General features: G+C 40.0%; 1 protein-coding gene across 12 annotated transcripts in view; it reads right to left on the bottom strand.

The window, feature by feature from the left end:
- The window catches only part of FYCO1 (FYVE and coiled-coil domain autophagy adaptor 1), a 45,362-nt gene that overhangs the window by 19,442 nt on the left and 6,589 nt on the right, over positions 1-19,331 (bottom strand). For 4 of the 12 annotated variants that reach the window (XM_030265109.4, XM_030265115.4, XM_072925804.1 and 1 more), the window contains exons 2-13: positions 16,622-16,798; positions 15,014-15,120; positions 13,785-13,910; positions 10,433-10,539; positions 9,415-9,558; positions 8,570-8,663; positions 5,547-8,177; positions 4,661-4,753; positions 3,430-3,548; positions 2,379-2,546; positions 1,795-1,944; positions 161-366 (exon numbers count right to left, since the gene is read on the bottom strand). In XM_030265109.4, coding sequence (XP_030120969.4) covers positions 161-366; positions 1,795-1,944; positions 2,379-2,546; positions 3,430-3,548; positions 4,661-4,753; positions 5,547-8,177; positions 8,570-8,663; positions 9,415-9,558; positions 10,433-10,539; positions 13,785-13,910; positions 15,014-15,120; positions 16,622-16,676 — 4,000 coding nt within the window. In that variant the 5' untranslated portion in view covers positions 16,677-16,798. Of the gene's footprint in view, positions 1-160; positions 367-1,794; positions 1,945-2,378; positions 2,547-3,429; positions 3,549-4,660; positions 4,754-5,546; positions 8,178-8,569; positions 8,664-9,414; positions 9,559-10,432; positions 10,540-13,784; positions 13,911-15,013; positions 15,121-16,621; positions 16,799-17,003; positions 17,028-18,079; positions 18,269-19,221; positions 19,330-19,331 lie in introns of those variants that run through there. The other 8 variants (XM_041714505.2, XM_041714509.2, XM_041714502.2 and 5 more) reach the window with 6 other exon arrangements.

The following is a 19,331-nucleotide window of genomic DNA, read 5'->3' as shown; positions in this document are numbered from 1 at the left end:
GTCTGACTGATACTCATTTAATATACATTAATGTTTCTCTCAATATCAATCAAAGACAGGGTCAGTCCCACCCTGAAAGTTCTCCATGACCTCCTGCAAGTCATTGGAGCAGGAGGTGAACCGTACTTATTTCTCCACATCATGCAAACAATAAACTAACCAAAAGCTCTCTCAGATGGTGAGACAGGTGATTCCAATGAAGCCGGTGATCCTTCCTGGTTGGCACTGGATCCAGAGTCATCTGTACTGTCCACAATGACTCTAGGCTTATTAAAGCAAGCTCTGCAGCAACGCTCCTTTTTTCCACCAAGCTTTGTCACCATGTAGTTGTTGCAGCAGTAGTAGCAGAAAATGCGGCCACACATTCTAGAAATGATTCAAAACCAGAGGTGTTAGAAAAGTACCACACACAGCCAGAACATATCTCTGTGACAGGGGTTGGGGCTCTCTCATAATGGTCTTGTTTTCTGCAAAAGCATGAAAGCTACACCCATTGGCAGAACTTGTAACAGACCACGCTCCTTTCTGAAGTGAAGCAAGTCTTCTTGACAAGCACAGGACAGAAATTCAAATTCACACTTTGCTACCTTAATAAGCAGGTAAAACAGAAAAAACTAAAAATAATTTTTAAAAAAGTGAAAGAATCAAATGTCCACAAACATAAAATGCAAATAAATAGTATTTATATTAAGTATGTAAGAAAAAAATTAACTTAATACTACACAGACCAAATCTCATAGACAGGAAGAACAAAACTTGATTTGATTGTAAGGATTTTAAAAACACATCTGTATGTCTCCACTTCATAACGACCCCTCTTCCCTTCAGAAAGGAAAAGAATCTAGTATTGGATACATATGTGTACATTTTTTCCTCCTGCCCTCTCCCCTTTGAAGCCACACAGTATCAAACTTGCCAACTACTTTTTGATGAGCATTTTGAAATTTCAATGAATTAAAGCATCCATCAAAGATGACTACTACTCAGGAAATTTTAATGGTTTTGTTTTTCTTCATCATTTAAATCATTACTAGTTGAAGACACAAGCAGCTTTCAGAGACCTTAGCAGAAATGAGTAATTTGGAAGTTGTTATCCAAAATAACTTCACCATTCATTAATCCCTTTAGAATGTTGTTTACCTTCATGTGAAGTGGAAACAGTTCCAGTGTTTCCTTCTTTCCTTACATGACAAATCAGGTAATGAGGATAAGGAACAGTAAAGAGCCAAACCAAACATATCACTAGGACCCTGAAATGTACCCATTTAAATACTTTCTAATAAATCTAGATTGGATAGTTAACACTAACAGTAGGGGAAATAATTTAATATCCACTTAAAAAAAAAAATACTCTGCAATACTTAATTATGTCTGAACACATCTAGTGTAAGTAAACAAATTTAGAATTGCACAGCATGTTGAAACTTGCTCTGGAATACTTCCACCCCAGTAGCAAAACCATCCTAGTGAATATTGTGTAGAGCAAGAACAGAGCAGTGCACAATCCTTCAAAGAAACACACTATACAGGGTGTGATCATATTTGTTTCCAGAAATGCGAAACTAAGAGACTCCCCAAGTCAGAGTTACATTCAGATTTTGTATTAATACATGTCAAGGGATCATTCCAATCATGTCTTATCCTCTTGTAAGCTCATGTGTTCTTTCAGCCTCTACAATGTCATGTATCAACAATTTTGATCACTGAACTGTGAACATTAAGAAATATTTCCTCCACATAGACAACCGTACCGAGTTTTACTTTTGAACAGCGCAATACAGTTCAACAACTGACCTGCAGTGGTGTCGGCGCACCATCCATGAGAACTCTCTCTGGCAGTCCAGACAGTGATTAACTTCTGTGTCCCCCTGCCACCTCTGCTCTGCACTAAGCTTCTGCTGGAACTCCAGAGCATCAGACTTTTGCCACAAAGCATCCTTGTCTCTGCAATGACACAGTTAAAAGAAAGGAAAAATACATAGAAGTTGTCACAGTATTGGTTTATTGCTAACCAACCTCAACTGGAATGCTGGTGAAAGCTTCACAGCAAAAATTCCTTTGCTCCTAAAATTCTGAGGAGCATTCAGATATAAAGATAGATCAAAAAACCTACTGAAGCTTCTGCAAAGACAGGGAGAAGAACACATGCCATGCAGAGAACTACATATTTTTTTCAAAACAGACAGCAAATTAAGGAGATAGTATTGAGTGTTACGTTTTTGACTATATTATGGAAATGCAAAATTTCAACTGCTAATGAATTTGGCCTGTACTTTTATCTTCAAATTGGGAATATAAGCCTGGATGACCTAAGAAGTATCCCTGAACATCCTAAGCAAGGATTTTAATTTCTGCTTGCTGTTTATTTTGATGCCAACCTGATAAGTTCTATCAAACGTTCTTCAAGGAACTGCTTTGTTCTTGTCAGATCATCCAGCTCAGCAAATAACTTCTGGTCACTGCTATCTTTGTCTGCTGCCACCTTGCTGAGCTTCTCAGTGTAATCCAGGATCTTCTCTTTTGCTTCATCAGCTTCTTTTTGGATCCTGATACAAAAGCAATTATGAATAATTTTTAGCTCATGTAAATTCAAGTCTTCCCTGTGGAAGAAGGGCTCATCCACCCTGATGGATGGTACTTTCAGTGAAATTTTTCTCAGTGTGCATGTTTTTTAGAGCTAGACATAAATCTCCCCAGTTTTCTGCATCACTGAAAATGCACATAGATCCATTATCTAGTGAACAAAGCCAGCAACCAGCAATTGCTTGGATGTCCTGCTTACAGTAAAGTTTATGATGGCTACCAACTAGGAATAACACATATGATGTCAGCACAAATATATAAAAATACATAGGCTTTGGTTAACTTATTGGACTCTGTGTGAGCCCACACCCCATGAAGCGGCTGTAGATTTCTGACAGCCAGATTATCCACACCACACAGGTCCATGTTACAGACCTTGAAAACACATCCTGAGTTAGATGATTAAAGCTGATAAGAAACTTGACAAAGACATGCAGGATATTGTCTCATTCAGATAATTCTTACTGATTCCCTGAAACTTTGTGAAGAGGAGAGAAAAAACAAACTGTCCAAAAGTACCAGTTTTCCATTCCTTACAACAAACCCCCAATATCGTTTTAATGTTGTGATTAATTAGAGGCTATAAAAATGTCTTTCATGAACTTATATCAGCTAAATGAACAATACAGTAAAAACTAAACAGTGCATTCATATGTGCTGGATAATTTCCATGTTTCTCATCTGAACTATCAATTTGATATTCCCTGCCAGTGCTCATGCACTTCTATATATTTGTTCTATATAAACCCTGTGACATAAACCATGGTGATTTTCAATATGTTTTGATTATTGTCCCCTTGCTTGGCCTACAAATTAACAGCTTCTGTAAAGAATCCAATCTCTCACCTTTCCAAGAGTTCTCTAAGAGAAGTCACTTCCTCTTCCTTCTGCAGCCGAGCAGATTCTGATTCTGACAACTGCTCTCTTGTTTCATCCAGCTTTCTGCACAAACTCGTGTTTGCAGCCTAATAAAATGAATTACTGTATTTCCTTGCATATAAAAACAAGACTTTACAATGCACAGGACAATTATCAAGACAGCTCACAAATGTTTTAAAAGAATCAGTTTTAAAAGAATCAGTTACAGCCAAATGACCAATTAAGATATTATTGTATAAGCAGGCAGTAATTAGTTGTGTACTAGTGACTGATTACTTCTGTCACACTGAATAAGGGATACATGCTAAAGTAAGGCAGTGCTAAGCCTGTAATTCTTGTTAGTCCCTATCAGTTGAGGGTTTGCCTCTTATCAAGAAAAATCTCTCAAAAATAATGGAAAAAAGAATACACCCTGAAAGCTTTTTCGCCATCTAAAAGCTTAAAAAGAGAAAAATTAAATAGTAGGAAAATGTTGTTTATTAAAGCCTATATGAAATATGAAGGGCAATCGAAAACAACCCAACTTCTTTCACAGCTAGACTCTCCAGAGAAGTCTGCAAAACTTAAGAGTCCTCAGGGCACATAGCTAATTGCATCTAAAGGTATGTATTTCTCCTAGAAGGCAAGGCCACATCCAGTAATCTTAACTTTCTTCTTTCTGAATTCCTTACAACTCTGTATGACCCTTCTAACCCAACTGTTTGATAAACTTATTGCAAAAATTCTGGGTTTTTTTCTGGCTGGGTTATTTCTTAGCCACATTAATTCTCTAATTCAGTGCCCTTTGCAGCCTACAAATAGATGGATCTACATATGTGGCTGTATGGGAATGCAGGGTCTAAGAAAAGTACATCTGAAACCCACACCCCCATTTGAGAAGAGAACACATAGCCAGGTCTTACATAGAATCTGTAAAGACGTTAGTGAGTTCCAGGACAGTTTGGGTGGATATCTATCCTTCCCAACAGAACCTGACCAGCTTTCAAGGCAGGACAAATCCTAAGTAACATCATGCTTTCCATAATCTCTGCTTCAGTGGCCATCAGCTGCCCAGTATTTTGTCTGCAGCACCTGTATTTATACAAGGGCGTTCTCACACTCACAGCCAGTCATCAGAAATGCTGCTCGCCTTTCCAGTTGTAACACTAATGCCTGCTGACACAAACACCTCTGGTTTTAATTCAGATCAAGCACCTACTTGTAACTCTGTAATCTCTTCCTCCGCCGCATGCTGTTGTCGCTTCTTCTCCTCAAGTTGCTCTCTTACTTTCCCACACTCCTCACTGACAGCCTGGCAGAGAGATTGAGCCAGTAGTTAATAATCCTCCAGTGAAGGTGAAGGCCACCCCTTCACCTACAAAATTCCCAGCTGTGAATTATGAGTGCTCTTACTGCCATGCATGGAATAAATGCAGTGCCACTGGCTCATGAAAGACAGCTAAAAAGACACTCAACTCTCAGAATCAAGGAAACTCACTTTATGGTGGCACATTGACTGTGTTTTACTGTTACTTTGCACAGTCAAGGTCAAACACATGCAGTGGCATAAGCCTCTGAGCAACAACCAATCTTAGACATTTCAGAATGGCAAAGCAAACACAGTGAAGTCTTCAGCCTTTAGGTATGCTGTTTCATATACACAGGGCTGACTCATGCTTTTTTGGAAGCAACACTTTGATCTTTCCAGCTGCTACCTTGAGCAGCTGAAAGCAAAAATACATGAGAGAATTAAATGCAAAAGCAACTGGTCTCAGTCTAAGTTTCCTTCCATCAGTTCTTAGGAGAAGCGGTGTTAGAGGTGTGAGGAACAGGTCTTGAAATGTTGCTACAAAAAAAGGAAACAACCACAGCTGTGACCAGAGGGACAGCAGATGCCACCTTCAGTGCCAGTGTAAGAAATCATCACCCTTTTACCTCAGATAGGCCTAGATCATGAGCACAGAGATATTTTCAGATTCCCAGGCTAAGGCTGGTTGCATGTTAGTCTCAGAGCCTGACCCACACAAACCTTAGCATTTCATGCAGTAATTGCTGTAGCAGATGGTAAAGCAGCTCCCTCAGCTATAATAATTACATTAATTTACCTTGAATTTTGTCTGATAATTTAGAATCTCTGTGCTCATTTGAAATTTTATTGCAGACAGCTCTTCTTGGCTGGTCTCTTTGAAACTCTGTGCCTGTTTCTCTATTGTCTCCAGCTGCAGTTGCAGACTTGGGACAGCTGCGGCACACATTCGAGCCTCCTCTAATTTCTCTTGCAGGCTCTTGTTCTCCTCTTTGAGATTATAGATGTCAAGCTTCAGCTTCTCCTGTTGCTCTGCTGCCTGTTCTTCCAGTTCTTTGAATCTTTCTGTGGCTTGAGCCAACTGCTCTTCTGCATCCACCTTTTCAGAGGTTAAGGCACAAATCTGAATACCAAGTTCAGCCATATCAGTGTTGGTCCTGTGGAGAAGATCTTTATTTTCTTCATTTTCCACTCTAGCATTTTCCAAATACCGCTTAACCTTAGACAGCTCTTCCTTTAGGTTCATCAAATTATTTTCCAGCTCAGCTTTTTGATGGGCTGTTCTCTCCTGCTCTTTTTTGAGCTTTTCTTCCCTTTCTTTACATTGCACCAGTTCTTGCACATGATTTCTGTTGAGAGACTCACACTGCTCTTTCAGCTGCTGGACAAGTGTCTTCTGCTCACTCAAGACAGTCTCAGTGACTGCCAGCTCACCTCTCACCCTCTCTCTCTCATCAGTGGCCTGCTGAAGCTTGACTCGCAGATCGAGGACTTCTGCCTGCAGCCTGGACACTTCACCTCGGTTGACCTCCAGCTGCTCTTCACTCATGGTCAGTCTGAAGGCCAGCTCTTTTGCCTCCTTCTCCAGGGACGCTGCCTGCTGTAGTTGCTGTTTTTCCACTGATTCCTTTTCTGATGTGAGAGATTCTATAAGTTTTGTCTGATGAAGGCATGTCTTTTCAACACTGAGCTTTTCTATCTCAAGAGTCTCTGCTTTCTTCCTGTGTCTTTCAGCTTCTGCTCTTAGCTGCTGACATTGGCTTTCCATGCCCTGCAGTTCTACTTCCTTCTCTGTGAGCTGTGACTGGAGACACTCTTTGCTTTCCTTCAAGGTGTCCAAGCTTTTTTCCATTTGTAAACTACACTGTTTGGCACTCTTCAGCTGTGCTTCAAGTGAGGCGTAAGACTCCTTGGAGGTCTCTTCTCTTTGCTTTAGTTCTTCATATTCTGAGTGCAGAGCCTCCAGCCTCTCCTCTAGAATTTGGCTTTGCCTCCTGGCATTCTGCAAGTCTTCATCCAGCTGTTTGTTCTCACCCCGGAGCTTCTTCTCTTTTTCATCAACTGACACCAGGGCATCCTCTATCTCACCCTGAAGTTGTTTCTCAGAGGCTCTCAACCTGGCTACATCGGCTTCTAGGGAAGCTTTAGAAGCTTCCAGATTTTTCAGCTTCTCTTCCATCTTCTTCTTAGACTGCTGCAAATTCTCATTCTCCGCTTTCAGTTTCCTGCTCTCCTCATCCAATTCACTCACTGCAGAGTTTTGCTGCTCCATCTTCTCCTCCAGCTCCTTGACTTTCTGCCTGAGATGCTCCTTCTCAGACATGAGTTTCTGGTTTTGCTCCTGAAGGCTACACACAGTCTGACTCACCTTTGTTAAGCGACCCTCCTGTAGTTCAAGTTGCTCTGCTTGTGACTGGGCTTCCTGCTTCAGTGCTCCTTCTCTCCTAGCATACTCCTCCTCAAGTTTCTCTTTTTCCTTCCTGGTATCCTCAAGATTTTTTTCCAGTGAACCCACCTGAGCCAGCGACCCCATTACCTGGGTCTGGAGCTCAGCCATCTCCTTTCCTTTCAGAGTTAGGGCCTTCTGAAGTGCATCCTTTTCCTTTGCCATTGTCTCCAGGCTCCCAGTCAGCTTTTCACTCTCTTCTTTGGAGTTAGTAGTAAGGCTATTGTATCTGGATTCCAGTTCCTTCTGTGCCTGTTCTTTCAGCAGCAGCTCCTCCCTTGCTGCTTTCAGCTGAGATGCATGTTCAGCATTGAGTCTTTGCATATCTGCCTTTTCCTTTTCCATCTCCTGAAGCTTCTCTAACAGCGCCTGTATTTGTAGGGCAGAGTCATACTGGGCTGTGGCTTGCTGTCCCTTTTCGTCCAAGGCAGCATCAACTTTTGCAAGGAGGTTGAGGTTCTTCTGTTCTGTGGAACTCAGCTTGGCTTTGAGCTCATCAATGCAAAGATCCTTCACAGCAATCAAAGCCCTAGAGGTCTCCAGCTCCTGATTCGAAACCTGCAATTTTGAGGCACAATCTTCCTTGCTGGTCAACAGCTGCTCCACCTTTGTTAAGTGTTCCTTCTGCTGCTCCGCTGCACTCAGTTCCAGTGACTGTAGGCACTTCTGCAGGTCATGCACAGTGCTCTGAGTGGAGTGTGACACCTCACACTGCTTCTGTAACTCTGTGATCATCTTTGTCAGCCGGGAGTTCTCCTCACTGTAGTTATTGCTCTTCTCCTTTTCTACCTGTACTTGCTCCTTTTGAAGGCTGACAGCTGCCTGGAGCTCCTGGTTTTCAATTTCTAGCTGGTGAATACGATCTTGAAGTTCCCTCTGCCTCAGCTCAGCCTGGTCAAGTTCTAAACGCATCTCTTCGTAGCCCTCAAGGTGTTCAACATTTAGTGAGTTATTTACATCAGGGCTGGAAGGAAACTCTTGTGCCTAAATGAACAGAAGGGGAAAATCAGAAAGTTTAAGCAGCATTAAACATTCATTTAAATGGTGTGCTCAAATGAGAGCAAGTTCAGGTTCTTAGTGTACAGTGACATGGTGTGTTGCCTTCATAGCACCACAAGATATCAAGTTGTAGGAAATGGGGCTTGTTTTCCCAAAAGATAAATGAAAACATACCTGTCTGTAGGTAGTCTTATGAACATATTTTTTTCTTTTACAAGATTTGCATGTTAAGTTGAAGCAGCTGACACTTTACTTTTAATTAAAAATGCTTTTTGCAATTTAGATTATAAGACACATAACCATCATTAAAGTTTTCTGAAAGAATGTCAACGAAGGACCTGTCATGACTTCTAAACATTTATTTGCAATCTGCTTACCTGCAAATAATTGCTCACTAAACTGCTCATGCTGGAACTGCGACTTGGGGGCTTCCATAAATATGCTGAAGATCCAAGTGAGGACAGTGTTCTCCTGTTGATCAAACAAAAAACCAATTATCTAAGGTAAGTCTAAGCACATATATATGTGTCTTTCTACTTGTATATGTAAGATTTATCTAGTGGTAACTACCACATAAAAAAGAACATAACTGTCCCTGCTGTCTCGGCCAACAACCACTGAAGTTGATGAAAAATAAGACAGAGCTATCCAAGGCATCTATAAAAGGTGATGGGGCTGGTAGCTGTCACTTCCCTCATCCACAAGAACCAATGTAGCCTTGCTCTACGGAATTGTGTCGCTGTATGGTGGCCGCTCAACCAGAGGGTGGCAGCAAATGGCCCTAAGAAACCCCCATTGCTACAAATGGGTCTGGACCAGACCTGGTAGTTTTTGTTATCCCCCACTTGTAGGCGGGATCACCGTGGCTGCAAGCGAAGCACACTGCTTGGCTGCGTAGTCACTACATGTCTCAGCTCTTGAAACAGAGGAAGCTAAGAAGATTTATTCTTGTGTATGTATAGATGAGAATAGCTTGGGATTTGGGCCAAAACTGCAGCTACTGGAAGTGCCATATTACAGAGCACCATCTCTGATCCCTGGTGCTCAGTATACTGAAGGCAAAACCAGACAATTTGGTCATGGATTAATTAAATGGAAAAAGCATATACCTACTCAAACACAAGTACTCCTACCCTCAAAAGCAGAAGCTTTTACAGATTCTTTAGCAAGCAGGTGTTTTTTGTCCTTGTTAATACAAACTCACAAAGTGTCTACATCTTACCTGGCAAATGTTGGCCAAGCAGCATCTAAATCATAGCCTCTTGATGCTAAGTCAAACTGAACATCAGTGAGCTCATAGAGTTGACCCACAATGTCAGAACTCATTTTGGAATTCAGAAATGGACTTCTTGCATAGTACCAGTCACTTGAAAACAAAACAAAAAAAAAAACCAAAGAGAAGTAATATTCATTCACAGGCGAAAGGGTAGCAGCAGTTTATTTTACAAAAACCTCCTACATCATTATTTACTCCTTCTCAAAAAAACTATGATACAGTATTCTAAACACAAATGAAAACAACCAGACCCACCAAACAATATTCCATCCCTTCAATGTCAATGAAATCAAACAAATTTAATTAATTCCACATGAATATCTTTAAAGGAATCCCTGCACAAAATAGTTTTTCTTCTACTGCTTGGGCAAATCACTGACAATGCAAAATATTTGCAATACACTGGACAATCACACAGTAAGTAACTAAAGCATACATTTAATACATCAAAAATGAGGAACAGAAAGAAGCACCCAGAGTTAAATGCATCATGAAAATAGCTGGCTTTTTCTTAAAGCCCTAGCAGCATCTCTCCAACCAAATACAAACTATCTTTGGAATTTTAAGGGCAAGTTATTCCTTTGTGTGACTATCAAGATATATGCAAATGCTTTCTGGGGCCTTGTGCAACACATCCAAATTAATCTTCTCTCATGATGAATAGCCCATCAAACCCAGGGTCTTCAATAATTACAAATGTATCTCCTCTGAAACTGATGTACAGAAGCATCAGCACAACCCGCTCCACATATATTAAGCTGTAATAACTTTCAACCTTTACAAGCCCAAGATAGGCATGAACCAGTGACCCAGGCCAAAAGGTCTATGATCCTTCATATCCTATTACCAGCTCTCTAAGCCAAACAACTGGAAGTGTTTCAATTTCTTTCAATAACTATGAGGTGATGCTGCTTGATCACACTGAGCAGACACCCATTAGCTAAAAAAGCACTTTGCTACTCACCTGGTCACTTTAGTGTTCATAAAACATTGCTGCAAGGTGTCTGCTAGCCTTTGGTGAACCAGGGAATAACGAAGAAATGCTCTTCCTTTTCCAAGAGAGGTTCGTAGCTGGAAGAGAGAAACCACAAGAAAAGAAAGTTAAATATCATTTGTGATCATGTAAAGACATGGCCAGAACAGCCTACAAAGCAACACAAAAATACTCACAATAAGCCACTGTAAAGGAAAAAGTTGTACAGGAAGCCAGTGAGAACTGCCACTAAGAAACACCTTTTCTACTTCTGCTATTCTTTTCCTAAGTCTTTCATTGGATGGAATCTTTTCAGAATGATGAATTTGTTTCTACAGCTGGCTGTTGTCCACTTTATAATAATATAAAAGGCATCACAGGACCAATAAGTCATCTAATATATTGAGTTCCTGAGTACAGACTATGAACAATTACAAACTAAGAACAATTCAAAATATAGGGCAAATCTCAGTGCGCCCAGCAAAGACAGAAGTGACAGCTTAAGTTATTGAAGATGTGTATGGCCACAGCTGGAAGAGCTTTAGGAAAGATTTAGTCATAAAACAAAGATGTACACATATACAAATATACATCCCTATGGACACAGTAACCCCACACAATGCAGAAAGCGTTTCTTAATACTTAGCCATTAATTTGATTAAAACTTAATTATTTCTTCAGATCAAGAACAGCTGCATAACCAAAATTAATGGATCTTTTTATGAAGACAGCTGTTAAATCAACATAAGGGGGATCACAAAGCTCAGTACTGAATTTTTTTATAGCTATTGACTTGAAAAATTGATACTTTGTTTTTACATCTGAACCATTTTCTGTCCTGCCAAATAGTGAAAAACTGAATTGTTCTGTTTCTTCTTTCCATCAAAGTCAGTAATCAATTTAGAAATGGAGAAGGAGTGTGATGAAAGAATTTATCACCTAACTGCTCATCTAACTAACAAAGCAAACACATTTATGATTTAAAATAGAAGTCAAGACAAATAATAGAGAGGCTGAGGTACAAGTTAGTAGGTTAATGTAAATTTTGCTTGAAAGGTTAGTGTGAAAGAAGGCTCAAAGGCCACACAAGCTTTCTTTCCCACCAATCTGTATTCCACTGTGCTGAAGTGAGGGTAATACCCTCAGCTTCCCTGTTTTTGCTGTTACTGGGCTTCTGCTCTTAAGTAACACAGGCTCTTCATTTAGTTCAGTAACCCACTACATACAAAAATGTTCCTTATAAATGGTCCTGAATGAAATGTGAAGCAAAGATAGCAACACTTTTTACCAATTTTTGGTTTGAATTCTACAGGATACAATGTGCAAAATGCCACAGTCTCTCAGCACTAGGTATGCCAGAAACATCAAATTTAATTTACCACCTGGTTTCACCCTCATCCACCCTGCAGATATCCGAACATTCTTCAGGGAGATGCTGTCCCTATTCTGTGCACAGAAGCTTACAAGTGTTTTTTCCTAACTAGGCATATTTAGGGAGTATCTTAAGAACTGTAAAAAAAAAAAAAAAAACAAACCATGGAAGCCACAGAATTAATCCTATCCTTACTCCCGTTTGTTTATCAATTTAAATTGCGATACTTTCTGTACGCAATATGGAGAGACCAGAAAAATTGTACATGATAAGAATCAGAGGAAAATATTTACATATATGCAGCTACAAGTAGCTAAAGACTATTTGACTAAGAAACAAAACCATGCCACCTCCTGCTGGAGCCCTGCTAGTGGAGGCAGAGTGTCTGGAATTGACAGTATTTCCATGTTGACAGAAAACATTGTAGGTAAGGTGCAGTGTATGGCTGTAAATATTTGGAAAAATGTGTATTCAGTGTAATCACCTTTGGAAAGGGAAAGGGGAATGACCAGAACCCACTGCTCACCTACTGCTCTCAAGAATAAGGCCCTCTGCTTAACTAACAGATAACAGTTTCCAGGTTATTCTTATTTGCTTCCTTGCTCCACCTCTCTAGCATATCATGCACCCTAATATTAGAAGCACTGCAAGCAGAGCAGAACAAGCATTTATGCTGTTGAATGTTTGACTGTTGTTTAAGTTAACTACTATTACTTTTTCCTTTTGGTTCATTTCCAGGTTTGAAAGTCAACTAGTATCGCTCAGTAGGCAAGTAAAGGACATTTGGAAACCTTTATGTTCTATCCAGCCAGGTTCAAAAATTTGCTGCTGTTTCCTACCTATAATGAAGGGGAATAACAAACATACATTTGTGCCATGTGTCATTTAGTTTCTGAGCCCAAGTCTGCCAGCTCAGTTACCCAAAACAGATCACTGATTTTTTTTTTTAGGAGTTTGTATTTCTAAACCACAAGTTAATAAAGATTAAAGAAGCCTTCCACAAGCTAATTTCTATGGCTGCACATAAAGTGAAGTAGAAAATATTCTACTTACAAACTATAATTTCTGACCCTGTGATAACAATTTAACAGCCAGAGGTACTGAAGAAGGAAAAAGCAGAGCAGTCTTTACATGTGGCAATATGCAGGTGATGCCACAAGCAACAGACTGCTGAAGACTACAGCACAGCCTTTCCAGAGAAGCCTGCAATCACCACACCACTGTCTCTTCTATCCACTACAAAAATCTCCTTCAAATAATTCTAAAGACTCAGACAGGATCAACACAGAAAGCTTCCCACAGCTTTAATTTCACCCACGCATTGAGCTGAAGACATAATGTGTTTTTTACGAGATTAAGCTTTTATTACTAATCTAAATCTAATAGGAACAAAGCTTTTTGTGCTGTTCCTGACAGCTTACCTAAAGGAATGATGACAATCATCCCTTATCATTTCATCATGCTATTTCACACAGAGAAACAGAGTTCAGACAGAAGATGAAATTGCTGCTCCTAGTCAGTCCTCCCAAACTCTATGGACCAGTTAAAAAAGTGTTAAGAAAAGTCAAATATGGTGAAGCTTTCACCTTACACTTAGAGCCAAATCCTACCACAAGATTTGCTGAAGATGGAACGCTCTACACTTGACTTAATTTTTCATTTATTTTTAGAGAAAATGGCTTTAAATTTATGAAGACGCAGGGCACAACCAGAGACAAACAGGTCCATTCACTTGTGTAAGTGCTCTTTGAAACAGGAATCAGGCTTTCGAATCCTACAAAATTTAGTGCCCTAGTAAAAAGAGCCATCTTGCATTTTTATACTTCACGTAAAAATTAGAAAAAAACATCCCTTTTTTTTGCTATATGTTAAAAGCAGTGTATTTTTTTTTTTTAGTTTGTTGTTATCCCTCTCTGAAAAAACATGGCAGAACATTAACCACATATTCTGATGCTTAACTGATATACTTACTTCTGTAATAGACTTGACAAAGCGGATTCCATCATTAGCTCCTTTGATTTTTGCCAGACAGTCACAGAAATAATCCCAGTAATCTTTTCTGTTCCCCAGCAATGTGCTTTTTTCTTTCTGGTCAAACTTAAACCAGGAAAACAAAATACAATGAGCAAAATTGCAATAGAAATATACTTATATATACCTACTTGGAGTCCCGTTCCTCTCCCAGCAGTATGTGCTTTCGTGTCTCCCCTTAGCTTTAGCCAATGCATTCACAAAGGAAAGAGACACTGCACTGTACTGATGCAATCCAGCAGTTACAAAAGCTACTTAACTGACAGTAAGAGATAATAATGTTCTGGATCTCTTTAAAATACAGACATCCATTCAAAACTCCTGAGACAAAGACTGGCAGCAGATTCAGCAGCTGTTCAAGAGCAAGGCACTGACAGCCAGCTGCTGAGAGATCTGCAATTAAGAGCGGCAGTAGCACACACGTATGCACCAGAAAAACCTGCTCTAGCTAAATCATGTTCAGAGCAGCAATGCAGCAAGGGTACGGACTGCACCTTGGACCATTCAAATACCAAAGGATTTTCCAGCTTTTGCTCTGCAATTCCTTGCCTAGATTAAGGCTAGATTAGCATTTGTTGCAAATTAGCATTTGCTGCAATCAGTGGCATGATTATGGTATATGTGGACACCATACTATGCAAGAATTTCAGTTTGCCCAGAAGCACCCTCTTTTACTTAAACCTTAAGGGTGGACAAAAAGCAGCACTCCAGATTAAAAATCAGCCTTTTTCCTCAAGCCTTCCATACAACAACAACAACAACAAAACTTTCCAAAGAGAAATTGCTGAAAATTCTGTAAATTACTCACATCCAGTATTTATTTTGCATTAGAATGTCAAGATACCATTACCACAGTTTTTTCAGGATAATTTAGCAAGATTCATTTTTAAAATCAAACTCAGATCTTTCAGATCAACAGAGAAATGCCTTACAGTCCTCAGTAAACTTCCAGCACTGCCTTTTGATTACATTTATTTTCACTTGAAATAAGTATAATAGGCAGCAGATATTTCAGTCCTCTTATTACACACACCAAAATAAAATAGAAAGAGAGACTCAATTGGATATTTATAGTTATTTGAGTTAAACTCCATATAGTGAAGAGTCAGCAAGAGAAAACAAGGCTGAGCTTTGCTGGTAGATTACAAATGACACAAATCACATTTTACCTGTAAGAGGTACTCAAGCTTGTAGGAGAATTTTTGCAAGTTGACACTGTCATCTGTAATCGGTTCACCTCCTTCTTTAAATTCTTTACTTAATTCAGTCACTGCATCTTTAAAACAAGACACCAAAATAGTTAACGAATGCAAAGGACATATAGCACCGAATCCATAAACAACTAAATAAATGCTTTCTTCATGGACATTCTGCATGTAGACTCATTTTCTTTTAGCTGAAATGTCTGAACGACAGTATGAAAAAATGACTGATAAGCTTGCTATTTGAGACCACCTATAAGAAAACAGGAGTTCAGACTGTATCAATCTGTTGTATGGATTACTTCTTAAAAACACGCCTAGCATTTCTCACACTTAGCAAAACTTGCTAATAGACAACTGCTAATTGCTACATCAGCAGAGGAAAGAGAAATAACTTTTTGCTGTCTCATGTGCACATTAAGGTATTGCCACAGGACAAACAGAATTCTGATTAGAAAGGACAAAGCACGTAATCTGCTAAAGGGGATCAGTAACACAAGAACAGTCGTTCAGTCAGCACATTTATCTTCTCCATGCTTTATTCAGGAAGGTTCAGCTTGTACTGATTACAAACACAAATGAAAAATTAACTTGCATAAAAAATAAGCAAATGGCACCTCCTCTTCCCTGAAATGTACACCTATAGTGGGTAAGGAAATCTCAAGTCAAAATACACTTTATCGTCCCCCTGAACACTCTAGCCCCAAAACGATGTACTTCTCAGCATCAGAAATTACTGGTTTTGAGCTTGCTTTCCCCTTGGTCTTATATTTATTTCAGGTGACTGAGTGAGCTTTAGCTCCCAGTCCCATTCAATAACCCTTTGCAAATAAAAATTTCTTCTAGTTTGTAGTCACATAGATCTCCTTTTTCATGTTACAGGAGGATGTAGATTTTCAGTTTTGGTGCATATAATTTTTATTTAATAAAAATTAAAAGGAAAAATATCAGAATCTTGGGATAGGCAGCTGATTAGGACAGAAAGAGTGCAGAAAAACTGTTATGAATCTGATACCAATTCTGTCCACAACAGAACTGTTTCAATTAAGTTGCCTACTTCTAGTGGAAGACAGGTTCCACTGCAGCAAGAACAACAGGTGCAATTCTCCAGCACCCTTCATCTGGGTCTCCTTTCCCAGTGAGGTTTGGCCTCCTGGATTTCTCCCTTCCCACATTAGCCTCAACTCCACACCAGCTTTCCCTTAAAGAAGGCTGAATTTTAGGCCCTTTCTCCTTACTTCCCATGAAGTCTTGTAGCAGCACAGCTCTATGCATGCTGATAAAAGTACTAGTTCATAATGCACACCTCACACACCCCTTTCTTTAAACTGTACAACTTTTTTTTCCTCTTGTATATTTAAATTTACAGAATTTAATAATTCAGTGTTCTGCGGGAAGTACAGCACTTGTCTCACAAAAAAAATCAGTCACACTGCACACCTTGAATTTTGTTGCTACAATGCTTCAGGAAAGAGATACACAATAGAAAACACAACTCCTGCTGTCTGTTATCTAAACCCTGGAGGATGCAGCCCAGCCTCCAGAACATATCTGTCAGCATGGCACTCACTGTACCTTGCAAGTCTCTGATAATCCGCTGCAGCTGGCTTTCGCCACTCATTGCTGCCATCTTGAAAACAAAAGCAACTCCCCTTCTGGGCTGTTAACCTTTTCATCCATCTAGATAAAAACAGCAGAGTTCATATCCTTGAAGACCATTGGGTTGACGCTGATTATTTTTCTCTGTGACACCTGCAATTGTAAAAATCAAAAATAAAATTAAAGTCTTTATCAGCTCAAATGAGTAGAAAAGAGGTGCTTCGGCATTTTCAATCCTGTTGAGTAATGAATTCCAAGGCCAACCCTTTTCCAAAAATCTCCTTAATATTTTCTTCTAGTTTTCACTTTCCATTTTGGTTATTTCTTCAGTTATATCTTTCAAAACAACTAAGCAAACCTCAGAGAGCAATTTTCTCTGGCTGGAGTTATGACACAGCTCATCTCTAGCTGGCATTTCACTCAATCTATCTTGTGACTCTGAGAGAGATTCCAATGACACGTGATTTTCCATCCCCAAACCCTCTGCCAGATCTTCCCTACAGGCTGTAGAGTAAAAAGATAAGACAACTTTTCCATTTCAGAAGGACTTTCAATACACAGAGCAGGCATGAGCCAAGAAGTCAAAAATGATATATGCTTGACTCTCTGACATTGGAGCATATTTTTAATATGTAAGAGCTATTTGAATATTTAGCACTGGAGTGTGATTTTAGTACAAGGAACACCTCTCAACCTCTTCTCAGAACCCACTGTTCCCTACACATGTAAGATGACACCACTTTATTTTAAGCTCTGTTACAGCATCCCTGGCTGGATCAACATACCTTGCACCACCTTCTTTGCTTAGGATGAGTTATACTTGGCACTCACAGAAAATCTTTCTTAAGGCAAAATTAATCAAAATCCTCAAACGCTTCACTAAAACAAGCATGCCTGGGGATGAAATCTTTCCAACGCTAATCTGGGAACAGCCATTCAAAAAAAAAAAGCCACAGAGAAACTACATAGGAAACTTATACTACGCATCCTGTTGAAAGGTTATTCCAAATTCTGTCTGCAGAGGTACAGCCAAAGTTTCAAACAAAGACAACACCCAAAGTACAGAAACTTTAGAAAAACTGCTGTTACACATCAGTGCTTTTGTTATTATTCAAGCTGAACTACAATGAAATTAAGTTGTAATTAAAATCTTGCAAACTTTTGAATCTAATGTGATTAGGTCACATTATTACATCTCCTTTCTCTTTCCATTCTTTCACTCCCAAAAGTGCATGGCTGAAATAGGTGTCTGAATTAAAACAGATCATCCTTCCTACCCCATGTATTAAGGTATTGCTAGGAAGTGATCCCAATGTGACCCTGATTATTTATTGTTTGAAACAAAACAAACATTAACAAAGCCATAGAGACAGAAAAACATTAAGTACAAAGAGAAGGCTGAAACCAGGTTTACCCCTGAGTTTCTCTGCATACCTGTACTCACATGCTAGTTTCCATTTCCATGTTTTGATGTTAGTTGTTATGTTATGACACAAGTGTTATGTTATGACATAAGTGTCATGTAGACCATGTGCTGTCCAGAGAAAGGCTTTTGCCTGCAAAATCCCCACCACAACCAGTTGCTTCAGGACAGAAGACCAGAACAGCATAGACCACGTGACCTGTGGTGCCAAACACAATTTTTTACCTTAAATCAACAATGTGACATACCCAAGATTCTCATGCTACCCAAAGACCATACGAAGTACCACGCTTCCTGGCAACTTGCTCTCTTTGGCTACTACTGAAAAAAGAGCAAGAGTAACAAACTCAGCAACTCAAAGTTTCCTTTTCTAAGCACTCACAGTAATATCAGCCTATCTGTTCACTTTGGCAACTGTTTCAGAAAGGAGCTGAAGTGAGAAGCTTGCGCCCTGTGGGCAATAGAAGCCAAAAAGCACGGCCAAACCAACTGCTTTTCCTCACGCAAAGAGGAAAAAGAGCAAGGACCAACAAGGGGGTCCTGCCTGTGGGAGGCAAAGGCCAGAATAAGCTCCCATTCAAGGCTCCAGAGACACAAAGGCTTTGGAAGAGGCATGCCAGGAAAACATGACCAGGTCAACTGCTGGCATTTACAGAGAGAATAGGAAGTTGCAAATTGAGCCTTTATTTTGCAACAACCAGCAGGGAGTGGGACACTGGGCATCCTATGGCAGACAGGCACAGCACGGGACCTTGTCAAGTGCTAATTCCCAGCAGGGTGCACAAGCAGACATTCACTGGAAGAGGACTAAGGCTGTTCAGAGTTTCCCCAGCCCGATTAGCACTGTTTAAATCCATGTGTAATCAGAAGCCACAAATACATGACTACTAGGTGCACGACAGCTCAGTGGCACAGTGCAAGAGAAGGCTCTGTGCTCCCAGTGGGAGCTGGAGGCATGAAGATGCACAGCCCACTCCTCTGCCTGCTCCCTGTTACCTTTTAATACCTGGAGCAAGGTCTCACAGCTTCCCTCTTCATCCTTGCATCATCTCCCACAGATGAGACATGCATTTATCCCCTAGTCTTCCCAAAAGGTGATCTTTTGACCTGGGCTGTGGCATAGGGCAAATGTGCTGAAACTTCTTCTACTTGCCTTCTCTTCTACAAAACGGGGAGAAAGATTCTTCTCCCTCCGTGGTCCTTCCAGAGGCGTTCTTAGAAAACACAGTCACCCCACAGAATGGCGCAGAGCTCTCACCTCCT

Source organism: Taeniopygia guttata, chromosome 2 (genome assembly GCF_048771995.1).
Source record: "Taeniopygia guttata chromosome 2, bTaeGut7.mat, whole genome shotgun sequence".
In the NCBI taxonomy this organism is placed as follows: Eukaryota; Metazoa; Chordata; class Aves; order Passeriformes; family Estrildidae; genus Taeniopygia; species Taeniopygia guttata.
Note: the sequence above shows the minus strand (reverse complement) of the source record. Positions and strands in the feature narration are given on the sequence as shown.